The sequence below is a fragment of the Megalopta genalis genome, chromosome 6, assembly GCF_051020955.1.
Source record: "Megalopta genalis isolate 19385.01 chromosome 6, iyMegGena1_principal, whole genome shotgun sequence".
NCBI classification, from domain to species: domain Eukaryota; kingdom Metazoa; phylum Arthropoda; class Insecta; order Hymenoptera; family Halictidae; genus Megalopta; species Megalopta genalis.
The window spans coordinates 21,328,268-21,347,054 of NC_135018.1; the positions used below are offsets into that span (position 1 = coordinate 21,328,268).

The 18,787-nt window shown below is 33.4% G+C and overlaps 3 protein-coding genes across 7 annotated transcripts; 1 reads left to right on the forward strand and 2 right to left on the reverse strand.

The window, feature by feature from the left end:
* Positions 1-274: 274 nt before the first annotated feature.
* On the forward strand, positions 275-5,887 carry U2af50 (U2 small nuclear riboprotein auxiliary factor 50). 3 transcript variants are annotated; one of them, XM_076523146.1, is made up of 8 exons: positions 275-452; positions 1,128-1,357; positions 1,463-1,723; positions 1,807-1,957; positions 2,054-2,109; positions 4,853-5,134; positions 5,210-5,374; positions 5,466-5,887. In XM_076523146.1, exons 1-8 carry the CDS (start codon positions 431-433, stop codon positions 5,595-5,597), a joined length of 1,299 nt encoding a protein of 432 aa, XP_076379261.1. In that variant the 5' UTR covers positions 275-430; the 3' UTR covers positions 5,598-5,887. The 3 variants fall into 3 exon arrangements, with proteins under 3 accessions (XP_076379261.1, XP_076379262.1, XP_076379263.1); XM_076523147.1 differs by having other exon boundaries at positions 1,807-1,945; XM_076523148.1 differs by lacking the exon at positions 275-452 and adding an exon at positions 524-748.
* Positions 5,888-6,484: 597 nt separating this feature from the next.
* hoka lies at positions 6,485-7,747 on the reverse strand. The gene is made up of 3 exons (XM_076523156.1): positions 7,457-7,747; positions 6,955-7,038; positions 6,485-6,874 (listed from the first exon to the last, which is right to left on the reverse strand). Exons 1-3 carry the CDS (start codon positions 7,497-7,499, stop codon positions 6,714-6,716), a joined length of 288 nt encoding a protein of 95 aa, XP_076379271.1. The 5' UTR covers positions 7,500-7,747; the 3' UTR covers positions 6,485-6,713.
* A 137-nt stretch (positions 7,748-7,884) lies between these two features.
* On the reverse strand, positions 7,885-18,254 carry LOC143259731 ((E3-independent) E2 ubiquitin-conjugating enzyme UBE2O). 3 transcript variants are annotated; one of them, XM_076523135.1, is made up of 9 exons: positions 17,804-18,253; positions 17,370-17,543; positions 17,139-17,297; positions 16,425-17,075; positions 16,144-16,354; positions 15,884-16,067; positions 13,852-15,797; positions 13,376-13,765; positions 7,885-8,035 (listed from the first exon to the last, which is right to left on the reverse strand). In XM_076523135.1, exons 1-8 carry the CDS (start codon positions 18,023-18,025, stop codon positions 13,383-13,385), a joined length of 3,930 nt encoding a protein of 1,309 aa, XP_076379250.1. In that variant the 5' UTR covers positions 18,026-18,253; the 3' UTR covers positions 7,885-8,035; positions 13,376-13,382. The 3 variants fall into 3 exon arrangements, with proteins under 3 accessions (XP_076379250.1, XP_076379248.1, XP_076379249.1); XM_076523133.1 differs by lacking the exon at positions 7,885-8,035 and adding an exon at positions 8,076-11,930; XM_076523134.1 differs by lacking the exon at positions 7,885-8,035 and having other exon boundaries at positions 8,076-13,765; positions 17,804-18,254.
* Between the last annotated feature and the right edge of the window lie 533 nt (positions 18,255-18,787).

An 18,787-nucleotide genomic window follows, 5' to 3' on the forward strand; every position in this document is an offset into this window, starting at 1 on the left:
CCATAGGAACAGCATAAATATAAACTTTTATCGAGTCGATGAAATGAACTCTTTTCTAAATAGAAGTTGAGAATACCATAAAAAATTACTTATAGGCAATATTAAATAGCATAATTCACTAAGAAATTCGATGGAGTATTTAATTGTAATTTATGCTATAGTTCTGTATTTTTCATTACGCATATTTATTACATACATTGTTAGTAAAAAGAGATCAATTGTATGTTTTACGCCATCTCGTAGCAGATTCTGATATTAGTGTACATTACAATTCACTAGCCAACATCTACATACTTAGGCTGACTTAGCCTATCGCCATTTCGGAGTAAAAATTTGTTTGAAGACGCGTTGACGTTTGTTCATACCATTGCTGCTTATACAATATTATCTCTTGAAAGAAAATCCGTGGTTGTAGATAATTAATACTAAAATGGGCGAAGATTACAATGGAGGTAAGAATTCTAAATATTTCCGAGAACACTATGCTCTTCGCCACTGTTCCCGCGTTACAGCCAGGTAAATAAGTCGGTGATTGCAATGGCCGGAGAAACACATTCGTGAAAGCGATAAACACACCTTTAGACCATTTTCATTACAATTTTTTCGTCAAAAAGAACGAAACTCTTATTTACAAGTCATCCACAATTGATTTCAACGTAAACCGAGCAACATCCAGTCATTCTTCACGAGATCCTGCGAATTTATCGTTAACCTGATAAACAAGCATCTAAGAAGATTGTTCTTATGGGTATACTTTTCATCATATGTAAAGAGTTTTGTATTCTTTAAGGTTTCATTTGTTGCTTATTTTATTACATTTAAAAATTATATTATGTTTGTAATAATTTAAGTTCTATGGTTCAGATATTGAGAATAAATTTTATATATATATATATACTACATATATATACTACATATAATATATATATAGATAATAACTCCATCAATTATTCATATATGCATAGAGTTACATTAAAACATGACACATTTACAAATTATACAGCAATAAATGAATAACATGATTGTAAAATAAAAGTAGAACAGAAACAATTTAATATAGCTGTATATTTTTATAAATAACATGACAATATTATTTATAAATATTTGCTCTTGTATATTTTTTATAGATCGAGATCGTCAAGACCGAGACAAGGATAGGGACAGGGATAGGGATCGGGATAGGAGACACAGATCTCGCAGTAGAGATCGCAGGAAACGTTCACGTTCACGGTCAAAAGATCGAAGAGATAGGAAAAGAAGTAACTCGCCCAAAAAAAGTCGTAGTTCTAGGAGGAGAAAGCCATCGCTTTACTGGGATGTACCACCACCTGGATTTGAGCATATTACTCCTTTGCAGGTAAATGTTTATAACATATATTATTCTAGAATAAATAATTTGTTATTAATTCTAATTATTATATTTTAACTATTATTATGTTGTGATATAACTCTTAATTAACAGTATAAAGCAATGCAAGCTGCAGGACAAATACCAGCAAATATAGTGGCTGATACACCACAAGCAGCTGTACCAGTAGTTGGTAGTACAATTACTCGACAAGCAAGAAGACTTTATGTAGGAAACATTCCATTTGGCGTGACTGAAGAAGAAATGATGGAGTTTTTCAATCAACAAATGCATCTTTCTGGACTTGCACAGGCTGCTGGAAATCCAGTATTAGCATGTCAGATCAATTTAGACAAAAACTTTGCTTTCTTAGAGGTATAAATGTTTATTTGAAAACAAAGATTAGTGAGTTTTTCACATACCTTAGAGCACAAAATACTTATTTCATTTTCTTTTAGTTCCGTTCGATAGACGAAACGACACAAGCCATGGCGTTTGATGGTATCAATTTTAAGGGGCAAAGTTTGAAAATAAGAAGACCACACGACTATCAACCAATGCCAGGAATGACAGATAATCCAAGCATGAACGTGCCAGGTACGGTTCCCGGTATGTTTTATACATACTCCTTATATATGTTATACATTTCCTATAAATTTTGTTTTAACATCAAACAAATTGTAATGTAATTTTTTATGGTTTTAGATTCTCCACACAAGATCTTCATTGGTGGTTTACCCAATTATTTGAACGAAGAGCAGGTATGTAGGCAAATCCGTGACATAATATTTCGTTTATTGCACACCTTTGGACGCAGTTTTTAGTCACTGATGTCGACAGTTAAATTAATCTATTTTACTTCATCGAAATTATTAACACAGTTGTAAAATGTATACAAATTTAAATGACATCAGAGATTAAGTTAATTGCGCCGCAGAATAACAATGCTGTAGGATTACTTTAACTATATGCTAGTTCTCAGCATTGTGAAATATACCAAAGGATTAAATTATAACATAGGTATTTAGCTATTTAGCGGAGTTCAAAACTTGCGAAGATGTGTCAACTATCCAAATGCCATAGAGGTACGTATGTGTATCCATTGGATTCCAGCGTCGATTAGGTGTTACTTAAACTAGTTGAATCAGGTTGTAATTCCATTGTGTTTCTGGCCAAGAATTGGCAAAGTTTGTTGTCCCTTGGAAAGTTCATCTCTTCTCGATTCGTCATTATTCGTTAGCAGTTAGGGTATTGGTTAGTGGTGTTGCAGCATTCAGGCGGCATGCAGTTGCAGCAGTCGCGTTTATTTACAGTTCTTTGAAGATCATCGTGGACCCAGCCAAGGGAATACGAAACTATTGCTCTTTATACTCAGGAATTTCCGTCATGAATATCAAATCAGACGTTGTAAATGGAAGGGTAGGAGGGAAGATTAGTTCTGTTTGGAATAATTATTGAAATTGAGAATTGTTAGGTACGAAGGATTATCTTCAGTAATAAAGGTTCTTTGTATTCCTACATCTAGAACACTTACAGAATCAGTCTGTTCTCCTGGTATGGTATTGCATCCAAAACAGATTTTTTAGGACCACAAGAGATAAATCAACGTTTTATCGAGTGCATCGATTCCATTTTTTTTTAATGGGATTACAGGGTCAACACATAAATCTTATGTGCATCTGGTAACAGCTCCAAGTCCTTTGGCATCTATTCTTTTCAGGAGTATCTTTTCTCTTGCAGCTGTTTTCTTTACAGGCTTTTCAGGCTTTACAGCTCTTCGTCCTTGTGCCTTGATACATTTACAGGTTACACGAATGAACTTATATGTGTTTATAAGTATCAGTAATGTGCATTTGTACAAAGACAAAGTGCCAAGAGAAAGTAAGAAAATCAAAGTCGAAAAAAATGTGATTACCTTGAACGTCGGAAAAGTTAATGCTGTGTTCTTACAGTGATACATTATTGAAGTAATACAATCAAAAAAAAAAAGAAACAAAGAAGTATAACCATTTGGTTATTGTATAGTAATTGTGGACTGATACCAGTGCCCTTTCTCCCCATTTCTTAGCTTAGGGTCGCGCCGATCAAAAGCATTTGCTTACCACTACCACTACTTCTACCACTACTTCTACCACTACTACTACTACTACTGAACATGACAAAATACCACACTGCCTGGAGAGAGGCTAGCCCTGTCCCTCGAGGCAAGTACTTATATCATTTTCATGCCTTCGTATTGGGCTTATGCGACTTTTGCAGCCCCTTTTTTGAAGATTTTGGTCCTTCTATACAAATGGTGCGTTTTCTAATTCGATAGTCATTAACTGATAATAGCGTGTTGCTTGCTCACATGAGTATAAATGGTGCTATAGGGAATTCTGTATAGATAGAAGGGATAAAACGGTCAAATCTTTATGAAAATACAAAACTTCTACCGTCACTTGAAAAAGTGACTTAATCTCCCAAGTGGTTATAATGCCTAAGATGAATTCAAATTTTGCGTTCTCATAATAATATAGTCCTTATTGTGGTGTATGCCTAGAAATGCCTGAAACGCCTTGATTAAACCATGTATTTCCTTGGATTATGTATATAATGTTTTAGTCAAGACAGATGAGGCTGCAACTACATATGCCTTGATATAAACTAATTGAAATGTTTATGAAACATCTATTATTCAGCTGTGTGTGTCACAGTGTTTCTTGGAAATACCAGTTTCCAGTAATAATAGCAAATCTTCATTATATGCAACATGCTGTTATCTCTGCTTTAGAGTTTTCAGTACTTCAGGGAAATGGAAATACGTAAGTAAATTTAAGGTACACTTCTTTCTGAAGAGAGAATCGAAATGAATGTGGGAGAAATCCGCGTTTGAAGAGCAAGAGCGTTCTGTTCGAAATATTGACAAAAATCTGTTCCAGACTGGAGTAAAACTTTTGTATGTAAGAAAGATATTGTGTGAAGATGTTAAATGGAAATCAAATAGGCGAGATATAACACATCTATCCTTTCATATTGAATTTCTTATTATTGGATTATGCAACTTACATCAATACATTGATACAATAAAAAATTATCTAAAAACTCGAATTTAAATTAATTTCTTCGTAATTTGAAGATATGTGATAATATCTAAATTATATTACATGTTTGCAGTCAATGGTTATGGTCACCACATATTAATAGAAAACTCTCAGACGGCGGGACATGAGTCTATTTTGACTCTGCTTTTCAAAGTTTTGATTTAGGTGTGCAGTTTCTGGCAGTTAGTTTAAATTGTTAGCTATCTGTGTTAGAGTATCAATGAAGAGCATACATATATACAAAATTAATAAAGAATTATTTAAATTGGTCTCGATCTCATCGCTTATGAAGTCTTATAAATGTTCGTTTTCCGAGGGTTCAAATATACATAATGGACAATAAAGAGTTGCATAGTCTGAGCTGTTCTAAATGATTTTAATGCAGCATAAGTAAATAAGTAATGTTATTTTCGTAACACAGGTGAAGGAGTTATTGATGAGCTTTGGACAACTAAGAGCATTCAATCTAGTAAAGGATTCAGCTACAGGTCTATCCAAGGGTTATGCATTCTGCGAGTATGTTGATGTGTCAATGACCGATCAAGCAATTGCTGGGTTAAATGGGATGCAGCTGGGAGATAAGAAACTGATCGTTCAACGGGCTAGCGTAGGTGCTAAAAATCCTATGATTGGTGCACAAGCTCCAGTACAAATTCAGGTGCCTGGTCTATCTATGGTTGGCACAAGTGGTCCAGCAACTGAGGTAATGCAATTTTAATTATGATTTGTTTCAATAAAATTTCGAGTATTACAAAAATTATTCCATTAATATTCGTAGGTGCTTTGTTTACTGAATATGGTAACACCCGAGGAGCTAATGGAAGAAGAAGAATATGAAGATATCTTAGAAGATATTAAAGAAGAGTGTAACAAATATGGCGTGGTTCGATCAGTGGAAATACCAAGGCCTATAGAAGGTGTTGACGTACCTGGATGTGGAAAAGTACGTTTTATAATAATGTATACATGACATTCTTACTCACTTTTTATTCAATGTAAAACATGTTTGTTAATATTCTTGCTGTTCGTTTCAGGTATTTGTTGAATTTAATAGCGTGATTGATTGCCAGAAAGCACAGCAAACACTCACAGGACGAAAATTCAATAATCGTGTTGTTGTGACATCTTATTTCGATTCTGACAAGTATCACCGCAGAGAATTTTAAATAATAGAATTATTCCTCTTTTCATACCAATTAATAATTAACTACCAATGTATAATATATATATTGAATTAATAATCTAACAGGCTCGAAAATTAATCAATTTCTTTTATCCGATTGTACAAAGCAAATTGTAATTGATTTCCAATCGTATTGTCCAATTGAATGATGTTTGTTGTAACTTGCGTATCTTTCAATAATGATATAAACATATTTAATTAATGTGTAATTTATGGTACATATTTCACAATTTTGAGCTAGTAAAAGAAATAAAAGTAATGCGAAAGGTACAATTATGCGAGTAGCGATTGTGTTATTCAATTTCGATAATTAGTTACTAGATTAACCAACAATCAGCGGAGTCGTGTATTTTTGCATCGATTCAATATCTTGGATCGACGTAATTATCTCTATCTTATGACTTCTTAAAAAATCGTTTATGGATCACGAAACACTATCACCTCATAGCGGTAAAACGCCAAAACAAATATTTTTTTATATACATAATGCAGGTCGTTGCAAAGTATTAATTATGGTAAAATTATTACATAGGAAAATAAATCGAAGGCACAGGACTGGTTAAGAGAACCTAATGCATGGATATCATGTAAAAAAAAGCAGATGACAGGACTGCTAAACATAATTGCTTTTTAAAGTTTTATTAACTATTATGTTAATTAATTATGTTTTACAGTGTCGTCATCTGTCTTCTTCACATTATATCGGTGTAGCAGATTCTCCTAAACAGTTCCGTGTCCTTGGTTAATTTTATGAACTGAATATTGCTGAAAAAATAATTTTTGGTATGTCTGCATTTTCATGAGAATTTTTAAACTTTTATGAGATTAAATTAAAGCTAGAGGTCTTTAGATTCTTATAAAAAATCGGAATATTATAATGATATTTATTTTATATTTTTTACATTATTATGTATTGTTAAATAGAAGCATCCAGCAGTGACCTATTGGTAGAATATGTTAATAAATAAAAGCATTACTCCATGATTTATTGGTCACATCGTCCTGACTGTCGAAATCGATATTATAAATTAATATTTGTTTACGAAGTATTAAAAAGTCATGTAACAAAGAATAACTAAGTTTTGGTATATTCTTAAATCTAAGCGTCATTTTGCATAGCAGGTGCATATGAATGTCTTTCTGCAGTGTCAGCATTGTCAACTACAAATTTTTGTAGCACTACACAGAGTCCACCACCAGCAAGCAGCATACAAATTCCTATTATAACAACTATGGACCAGGCTGGAATAGCAGTTCCCCCTATAAAATTCAGCATACTTTATTATTGTGTTTGCTATCGTTTCTTTTTTAATTTTATTTATATAATATTTCTCACTTACAGTAGTAACGTCGATTAATCGTTTTCCGGCCCCTCAAAATTTTACGTCTTGCTTCGACTTCATCCATAAAAAGTCCAGCAATCACTGTTCAAACTCATTCGATTAATATGATGTGATGACCTATTTTTCCTAATTTTATTGAAAATCATTTACACAATACGTATATTAATTGTGTAATATTTTGTGTATTAACGAGTTTCTACTCACTGTGTAATCAGAAAAAATGTCGTGTTTTAATCATTATTCCACAATATTTCATGATTTTCGTAATATCATTTTTAATAATAGTCTGTTTATTAACGGTAGTCGAAATAAATTCTAAGTACATGTATTGATAATACTATTGTGTTAAGATAAAATTGAGGAATTTATACAAATGTAGTAAGAAATAATCTTTTTGTAAGGAATTTTGCACTTTGTTTGGAAACTGTCTTTTACTTCACAAATTGATCTTATGGGATCTTATTATGTTAAACGCTAAAAAATGTATGTATTTACTTACATAAACTTATAGTCAAGTAGCACAATAACTTTTTGGAACACATTTTTTATTAAATAAATGAAAACCTTTAAGAGTAATGAAGTTAAAAATCACTTGGAACAGAAATAGTTTGGAGAGTAAGATGAAATTGCGTTAGAACATCAAAGCGATATGAACACGAAACCGTCGTGAATCAACGATATGATAAGATATATCTGATAACAGGTGAAAAATGCATCTTATCTATTCTTATAAGAGATAAAAAAGGTTTTCTCACAACGATATCCTATTAGGACACTTAACAAATTTGACACACATTAAGGACTTTAGTAGTTTTTGTTCATTGATTATTTCTTTGCATGCAGATATTGAAATGTACAATTCGAATATTAAATAATTTGATGTACTACGCATAACATTTAAAACGTTTAAATATAAAAACATCTTAGTTTAGTTTCAATGGATTTATAATACAAGGATAAATATGTGTTTGTACAAATTTATAATAAACATTTAAAAAAACTGGATATCCAAAAAGCAGCTGGTATTTAACCGTACGGGAGAGTGCAGGTTGAAGATTCGGATGAGTAGGAGTGGGATCTATTGAACAGAAAAGATTCACGGTCAATTATAATAACTCTTAATCGCATACGGACTTTTTATTCATTCAAAATCAAGAGAACAAAGTTACAAATATCAGCCGGTTACATGATCGTCGTGATACCGTTTCGGTAGATGCCAAACTCACAAAAAAGACCTTCAATCGAACGTGAAATTAAAAGACCTTTTACTGTACCATGGCAGTATAAATAGATTCTACTTATAACATATATCCTGAGTACATAGTATAAAGCAATTTCAAAGGAACATCATATGTAACTAATACTTCTAGTTCTGTTACTAATTTTTCGAAATCTTTACTCGTACATTAGTTCAGATTTATAATATAAATTATTCATTGCAGCCAAAGTATTTCCAAAACAAGTGAAATTTCATCTTCAAAGGAATATTTAAAACTGTTGGTATCGATATACATATGTTGATTTTTGATAAATGATATACTTCTTGTGTCTCGAACAACATTAAACGTAAATATCGTGAAAATAAGACTTTTTGTAGTTTGACAAATATATAATTATCATAATAATAGAAATAGAAACAACTGGCATATACAGCATGTATATATACAAGGCATTCTAAAACATTGTGTTTCACATAACAATCTGATCTGCCTGATGCTGATGCAGCAGCACTCGCATTTTTCTTTCCCTTCTTCATTTTCTTTTCATCTAATCACTATTTCTTTACTTATACATTCTCTCACTTCCTTTCTTCCTCCCATCTTTGTTTCTTATATGGAAATTGTATCTCCATTTTTATGCCATTTAGTGATGAATATTCAAAATCACGCTAACGGCTTAAAAATCGAGCCAGCTCAAGCATTTTAATGTTCAAACTAGTGTTGTAAAACTTCAGAAATTCGAATTTAGAATTCTACCAAATATTTCTCTAGCTATTCGGATATAATTTTTATCGTGAACTATTATTATAAGCGATTCTGGTTAATGTTTTTTAATAGTTTGAAAATATATCATTATGCTATAAATTCTTATGAAACTAATTCTCCTTTACCTCAAACGCTAATAAAATTTCAAAACTTTGATGTTATGGCAATTAAGTAACTCAGTAGCTTTCAAATTAACGTTTGAACGTTATATTTACATCCCTAGTTCGAACATGCACAAGCGGCTTGAATGTTTAAACCACAACGAGTAAAATTTAAACTTTTATATATTTTACTATATTACAATGAAAGCATCAATGGGTTGACAATATTAAAACAAGATTAAACAAATAATTTTTAATAACACGCTAGATAAGAAATAACGTGGACAAGAAACTATTTAATATAATATTTTTCAAACGATTTTTGCTGACTAGTTGTTTACTTTTTCATCATAATATAGTAAATAATATAAAATTTTAAATATTTATGAATGAGTTATACGTTTTGCGTCCTTCTAGAATTTAGACGACTAGTGAGAAGAAAAAGACGCACATAGTGTTTGCAAGCTCGAACAAATTGGAGTTTTTTTATCACTCCCCCCCTTTTAACCCCTTCTCACTTTTCTTATTTGTTTCAATTCAGCACCATATATTTTCGAAGAAATCTTCGAGCGAATAAATACATTATACTTAGTTTTTTAAACGTTGTCTCAATAACTGTCACAACTTAGTCCTGTTATCGATATTTGATTTGAGAGTACAATATATTCAATTCGTTCGAGATACGATTGTTAAGAAAGTTGTTTCATAGATTAAAGGAAATGTTAATACTGCGTTTAAATATTTTACACATGGTATTCTCAGAAAATGTTCAAAACAAATATTACACTATCTCGTATAAGCTTGTTCAGTGTAACAGTTTCTCTAAAAAGAACTTTTTGTTTCCAATAATTGAAAAATAAATTCGAGTGTACATATACATCTACAGTATGTCTGATCATACTCCATTTGTTTATATTCACGTTTCGTGTCTATTTGTGGATTTTCATTTTATATGATGGAAATAAATTGTTTAATTCTGCTGAATCAGTGTTGTTTGAATCTGACTCATTTATACGTACATTAAACACAGACCAGTGCATTATTTCAAATTACAGGTTACTCTGTATACATATTTGAATACATGTATACTGTCGATCTCTATCTGATAATAAAAATTGCTTCATCATTAATTTATTAACATATAAATATATAGCGTACAAATAAAAAAATGCGTGAGAAATGTTATCTAGAGAAATACAGAAACAGCTAAAAATAAAGAATTCTTAAAAAAAAAGAACTGTACATGTAACCATTAAGAACATTAATTTCTTAACAATATAAACAACCGATTTGCATAAATAGTTATTTTAAATTAATGAATTCTTAGGTTTCGAGGTAATAAATAAATAGAATTTAATAATGAGACTGCGGATGTTTATGCAAATTAAACACTTTTAATACCAATTGCAAGAAACTGGAATCAAATAAAAACTTATTTGTTTCTTTAACCATTTTAATACATTGAAAATAATATATTGATATCTTTAAATTCTTATTCAATTTTGCCATAGATACATAAAATCCGCAGTTTAGTAATAATGATATACACTAACAATCGCATAACAAAATAAAAAAAAAGTTGAGAAGAAGACAAAGTACGTTCATCTTAACGCGATGATCATTAGACTGCGAATTTTACGTATACATGCCAAAAATGACTAGGGGACATTAAAAAAAATAAACCACATTTAAAAATTTATGATTATCAATGTACTACTGTAGACTTATTAAAATGTATAAAGAGATAATGGAATTTCTATTTGACTCTTGTTACTTTACAATTGATGTAAACAAGTTTTCTTGTGCATACTGATATGCAGTCTAGTGATCATTTATAGATTCTTCGTTGCATTTGGTATCTTTTTGTAGTAAATTTTCTCATTTCGATTGTATGTGTCTGATTTTGGAATTTATACAGCTAAAATGTATGGAATTAAATAAAAAAATAAATATTAATAATATTGTAAAACGCTCATGTTGTTAGATAAGTATTAATGCTCTCTGCAATTGTTGTGATAATACTAAGTACAGTTTATTATCATACTTTATTCACGACATATCAAAAGAAAAGCTCAGTAAGAGTCGTAAAGACACTTAATTTCCTACAAATGTACGAAAAAAAGCATTGACAAAGGAAACTGTACTTTAGGTAATAGAGCATCTAAGATAATTTCGCTAGACTTTATAAGCTACGTTAGAAGTGTCTCTAACAGTGGACTTAGTCATTACAGGTCTCATCTAAATACGAATTTTTCTGTCTAAGCTACAATCTAGTTTCAATCAAAGTCACTTCGCAATTTCACTTGGAATACTGTATTTAGTGGATGGCATAATGACTTTAAAGTAGTTGAAGATCAATGAGTCTTTTTGTAGTTAACCTTTTCGGTACGATTGCAGGTTGTAGTACACGGTCATTAAACATTCAAATTTTCAGATCTCTTTTATAACCAGTGTGACATGCTTTCGGCGAATTCAATTTGGTGTTTATGCATTTTCGGTACATTATGCATGCGTGTTAATTCATGCTTCTTCAATTTTATGCACAAATTAATGTAGTAGTTTTAGCGTCACAGGCTATCTGGATAATTGAGCAAAAGGATAAAGCAGATACTATCCGACACAATAAATAATGATACAATGAAATTACAGATTTTGGCCTTCAGTAATTACATAAGTTTTTAGGTCAGGTTACAACATTTGTGCATGAAAACACGAGTGTACTTTGTAACCGGTCAACAAGTTGTTATCAACGCGACTATAAGAAAGAATTCAACGTGATGATATATCTCATCGTTCCTAGACTTTCGACCATTGAATTGCACTTCGTGGATGTCTCTGCCGTACCAAAAAGGTCGAATTGGTGATGCTGTTACTTGAAGTGTACTCACTGAAATGCATTCGAAATTAATACCTATTATTATTGTGTCCCTTAAACACTATTGCGATGTATTTTTATGTTGGCTCGACGTATATTGCTACCAGTCACTTTAACATTCTCTTAATTTTTATAATTTTTCCTCTTTTTTTTAAATAGATTGACAATTTTTTTTGTCTTTTCAATACCCAAGATTGTTTCCATCCCTACCCCTTGTTTACTAAGTCAGTCGAGTTGTTATAGCGTTTTTAAGGAACGCTCTATCCTCATTGCAGAATTATATAACTAAATGCATGTGGTATTCTACGTAAAGTTAAAGGTCTACTAGTTAAAGGTCTCTATTTTAAGCGCGTCAAACGTACCCATGATGCAATCAATGTCATTTTTAATACAGGAGTATTCGGGTATTTAGAAATCTCAATTTCATGAGTATACAAATACGTGTATACTAACAGATTCTTATTTTAATTCGTTCAATGGTAGAACTTTCAACAATTGGGAACTTCGGCTTTCTTGGGAGTTCCCTAAAGTTAACAGACTCGGGACGGCTCTAGTAAAACTGGAACCGAACGTTGAGATAAGTAGAGCTATACATAAAATTTAAAAGATCGGTATTGATTGCTGTTGCGACGCTTATTTTGTTAACTTCTGTTCGTGAGCTTGATTTTGATGTACGTTTCCTTACTAAGATTCACGTTCAACATTTTTGTTCAACCGCCCCGAGAGTTTTAATTAATTAAGTATTTTTGTAAACATTATTATTTACAACAACTAAGAATAAAATGTCAAACAAATAGTCTGCAATGAAATAGGAATCTCTGTATATCCCGGTACCCATGTAACGAATATTATGCACATTACGAATTCAAGTATGAGTAACGCGTATATATGGATACTTCCATTAGACATGTACCCAGAAATTGTAACATGCATCAAAAAAGAGCCATGTCCTCCAATTCTTTCATCTCCCGACAGAATATTAATTCCCCATTTGTTAATGTTATATAGTTATACATTATATATAACGTGTCACTATATCGCATATACCATATAACATTATAAATTAATTTCATAACGTATCTTGCAAGTTTACAATATTTTCTATGCAAGAGCAAAGTTTTTCACAGCTCTCGCGCCATACTCGAATGAACGTATTTTGTGATTATTTCAGAGTAACAAGTATATTTCTAGCTGCGGAGCAAAGACAGCGGCGTTTCTGTTACAATGTTATCGTTCGTTAATAATAGTGTTAATATTTAATAAATAGATACCGCAATTATTATTGAACGTACTTTTTTTAACATATGTATATATAATATATATTACATACATAGATATATATACATGTATTACATGTATATATATGTATGTATATGTGTAATAAATTAATTGAATATATTACCGCATAGTCGGGTACGTTCTACGTGCTACATTTTTAGGTTTAAACTTAGGTTTACCTTGTGGCTAGCTGATGGTACGATCCGAGCTGTTTTTCTTCGTTTCGCTTAATGGCGTAGTGGAAATATTCGTCGAGGAAGATGAAACAATGTCCTTGGACAGGCTACCGTTCGGCGTTAATTTATGGCTACTATCTTGCGGGTTGCTGCTCTTTTTATTCTTGTCACAATCTTTTACGCCACCGTCAGTGATTTTACATGGTTCATTACACTCATTCTTAGTACTGTTTGTTTGTTCCTTCGTTTTTTCACTATTTTCTACACTGCTGCCGCCTTCCAGGATGCCTTCCTTGAGCAGTACATCTCTAAACGTAGCTAAAGTTTTACGGAGCGTTATGCAAAAACCTCTAGATGCCGGTATCAACGGAAATTCCGGGAGAATTTTTTTGTCTAAAACATGAAAGTACCATTACTTTACGGACTTATTTTAAATTAACATAAAGATACGAAGGAAAGAGAAAACGATCGCGACGTACCAACGTCTGATATCTGTTTAAACGTAGTAGGTGTTACCGGAGACAGTGGATGTTGACTGTTATGCTGCTCAGAAATTTCCATCCACAAATCTAAACGCTGTAAAAATTTCTTTGCATGTCTCTTAAAATGTTCAATTATGATATCTTTGAAAATAGCCGGCGGATGTTGCAAGAGTTTGGTCTGCGCTTGAACTAACTTCAGCACAACCATTTCATTATACATTCTTGAGTTCTCTCTTCCTTCTTGAGAGCCCTTCTGTTTCTCGAATCCAGCTTCGTTAAAGTACGGTTCGGGTACTAGAATAAGGCCCTGAATTGAGACTATAACTTGCAACAAGGTAGAAGAACTTGTCCACACTTCTGTTCCACGACCAGACCACGTTCCAAGTAGACTCACACATACTTTACCATCTTCGTAGAGATTGGGATTTAATCTGTCATTACAGTACGATATATAATGGCAGAGCGGTGGAGCAACTGGATAATCGGCAGATAATTGGAAATCGAATAGGAAGAGACCATCTTCGTATGGTGTTTTCTCCGGTCCTCGAAACATTACAGAGTATAAGTCTATCCTGTCTTCGAAACCTTTCACCCATATACCTGGTGGAAGCGAACTCCTCAAAAGCTTTAGTTCCTTGGAAACAGTACGGAAAAAGTTTGTGGGATCTGTAGGTTGGAACATCGTTAATTTAAATTTATGACTATCTGGAGCTGTTTCCTCTATAGAGAATCCTTCTCCTTCGTCATATATTGGGGGTGGTATGTCTACAGAAGATTCAGACGGCTCCTGTAATACTTCTACGCGTGTCTCCTCTTCCTTCTTTTGTTTCTTCAAAGGAGATGAACCCTTTTGAGCATCGGACAACAACATTTTCGATAATCCAAATCGCTTGGAAACTTCTGCATGCGCTAATACAAGTTGAGCCTTTATCAAGGTACAAAGTTTCACACAGACTTGAGAGCCTGCAACATGAGAACTAGTTACGTGTGTCTGCGTCTTTGCAGTTTTATGCACTTCGGCTTTGTCGGCCGAACGATCGTGTACGTTATTTGCATCCTCGCTAAGCAGAAATTCTCCACTCGATTCACTCGAACCGGATTCTTTTTTCGAATTTTCTGCAGAATATAATCCAGAATCTTCAGGATTTGGATTGACATTGATGAACAATCGATCGTTTGATTCTTCGACTTTATCGTGCTGGTGTTTATTCGTGTTTTCATTGCTTTTATTATCGACAGATTCCGTCATATCTGTTACTGTAATTAGTTTCTCGTTGTCTTCTACACTATTCTTTTCTATGTTTTCCTCAGATTCACCGGATTTATGAGTAAATAATCTTGTTACTTGATCCGCCATACGTTGTGTGGCTCGCCCACGTTCTCTAACCCTTTCCAATAACCCCTGGAAGTGACTCTCGTGAAAAAAGGAAGTACCCATAAGTTTGTCCATATATCGACAATCTTTATATACTTCTAATAATTTTCTCATGACCTCAGTCGTTTGTAAAGATGGGTTCTGCGTAAAGATCTCCTCGAGCCTGGACATCGCGATTCGAGCTTTCTCAATGTGCGCGGCCAATTTCGGCTTTATATTTTCCAACTCCGTTTGTTCTGTTCCATCGATGTCAGCGATGAAACAGTCTTCCAATTCTGTTTCCCATGATGCATCCGACGACACATCATCCCACAATTCACCTTCATCACTATCATATTCGCCTACCTTGTATAGGTCTTGAGGCCAACACATACTTACATGTCCATCAACCCACCACACTTTAACTTGACCCTCCGGATAGTTATCTAGTACTTGACCAGCAGTGCATCCAGCATCTTCTCCTTCAAAATTGGCTATTCGAATTACTAACGTACCAGGTCTGTATTGAAAATCTGGGTGATCCTTTAAATCATATACACTGACCTCTCGTTCTTCTATAAAAATTGGTCTAACAAATATTTATGGAGATTAATATGAATTATTTTCCAAAAAATTTTCTTAATTTCAATTGCAGGCATAAAATCAATTACTTACTGTGGACTTTGACTAGACGTATACGTTTTGAACCATTTTATTTTTGCTGTTCTACCTTGATGATCAACACTTTGAACTACACCATACATTCTGGATTCTTCCTTCTGATCGACTACGAAATCACCTGGGAAGAACTCTTTGTCATCTAAATGATGAATTGGGTAAAGTTGCATCGATGGGATACCTAAATAAATATAATGGTAATAATTGGACGTGTTATATATAATTATATAATCAATAAAATACTTTTGGTACAGTACCAAATTCTACAGAACCATCTTGCCATACAACATTAGCTCTTGTATTTGTAGATAGTGTCTCTACCACAATTTTAGTTCCTGGAACAAGTGGGACTGGTGGCACCTTCTTTTTTGCTTTGCATAACTTCTTCTTTTTTAATACTTTAGTCATTAAAGCTGGACCCTTTTTCTTTTTGCCCATAGAAGACATACTGGAACAACCACTAGATACCTGTGAACATTAAATTATTTATTATGTCTACTGGTTACGAAATAATTTGGAAAGTATCAAAAAACCTTACAGAGGCACTGTCGCTCTGTGAACCTGTATCTTCTGTGTCCCAGTCATCTGAACTTTCGGTATTTTGGATCTGTGCTGGAGGCATTAAAGTGTTATTGCTTGTCACATTTTGTAAGTTATTAATATTATTTTGAGCATTTTCTTCCAATGTCTGCTGTTCATTATCTTTGTCCTTATCCTTTTTTTTGTCTTCGACTGGTTTCGTGATATTAATGTTCGGACGTGTTTTCTTTGGGCTATGCTTAGGAACTGGAAAAACACCTCTTTGCAGCTTCCTCCATTGTTCTCGTGTAATGACACTTTCATCACCTTTAATTACATAGAAATTTCGATCTCCCACTTGTACAGTTGAAGGTTCAAATACATTTAATAATTTCAATTTTTTCAAGTTTTCTCCTTCCACTACAAACTTTGGTTGAGCTTGATCCGACCAAGCACCATCCTTTGAATAAGCTCTGCACTGCCAATGTACTCCTACCCAGTCTGTCTCTACCTTTTCAACAGTCACTTTTGTCATTTTCAATGGTTTAGTTTTTCTTTTCACTTTCATTTCTTTTGTACACGTAATCCATTGTGCATCTTCTAGGCAGTTAATTGGTCCCCACAAACATTGACCAGGATAAAATTCGGAGGAATGTGGAAAGTCATTAACCTGAAAAAACCTTTATTGTATATCTAGTGAAGGAAATTATTTCAATATTGTTTAAATGCTTACGCTGTCTCGTTTTTCTTCTAACTGTCCCAAGACTCGAGAATCCATTTCGTTCACAACACAACGGGACCCATCGGGTGTAGTGAGCCATAATTTGAAGTGTGCCATTTTAATTCCACCAACCCACGAATCCATACAAACAGCTATATCTGTCGCAAACTCCTATAGACAGAAACTATTAACCATAATGTATATTATCAAAGGCATTTGCCATATTATAGATAGATTACATACTTCTAAAGGAACTAAATCCTCACTCCTTATATTTGTAAGGACCTGTTTAGTACCAATTGCTTGGATGCAAGCAGTCAGCTCGATTTCTCTACAATATCCTCTTTGTGTGTCTTTTCCTTTGATCATTCGACGCACGACGTCGCCTGGCATAAGTGTTCTGTCCGCCAAATAAACCTACAGATAAAATATCTAACCTTCGTTAAAGCCATAATATTTTGCCCATCGCGGTTGATATAGCTAAACCGAATTCAAATTCGAATTGAACATTCGGTCGCAGATATGGTTCGTGTGGCAGGTGTCGCTGTTCAGAAACTTGAAAACATAAATATAAGAGAAAAAAGGAATAATAGGATGAAATACAAAATATCATTTCATATACATCAATAATCCTTTGCCAGTGACGAATACCTGGTATTCTATAAAGTATCGAATACCTTCTTCGCGTTGACCAATTCCTCAACACCGGAGGGATGCCAGACCACGCGAATCTCGCCCTTTTTTCTCTTCGGGCTCTCTTCACTGTCGGAACTTTCCTCGGATAAATCTTCGTCATCGTTTTCCATCACGATCCCAAACACTACGTTACCTTTCTTGTCCACACGGTAGACAACATCCTCGAAAAAGTACTGACACTCTACCCCTAAGTTCGTAGCCATCTTTCCTCTGATCACTGGTATTCGGTCTCCGGCAACGGCGACTGTCAGAAGGTTACACGGCGCAACGATTACGGCGCACGTCGCAACCAGGGAACTCAACTCCGACCCCGAACCCGACCCCAACCCCAATCCAAGGATCACCTTCGGGATGTCCCTTGATTGTTTCTCTCCGATCAAGTTATTATCGACTCTCTCTCAATCGAGATTCTTCTTGCATTTTCAACTGTCACCTTCAATCGTGTATACTACACAAATATTTTGACTTAATGTCACATTGAACTATACCTGCGACTTGCACACTGTATATATAGTGTATATGTACGCATATACAGGGTGTCCCAGCCAAGATCTCAAACTTTTTCGTATATATTAGATCGTGTAATATGAAATGACGAATTTTTAATCATACAATACAATAATGAGCTTAAATAGATTTAGAGATCGAGGCGTACTCGAGCCTTCCTTTCAGACTAGAACATATTTTAATAAATTATATTCAACATAAATCACTGTTATTAATTTTTTTTATTTATGCTGTGATATTGTGTATTTTAACTAAAATTAAACTTCATAAAATATTACTAGAAAAATTAGATACCATTAGATACTGGTACGACGAACATAACAAATTCTAGAAACAGTTTGGTGCGAATGAACAGAATTCCATTACTGGTGCAATGTATTTTCAACACCAAAAAGATAGAATTCTTCCTCAGTTCGTATTTTTGGATGTCTATTATTTTTACTAAATTTTATACGATA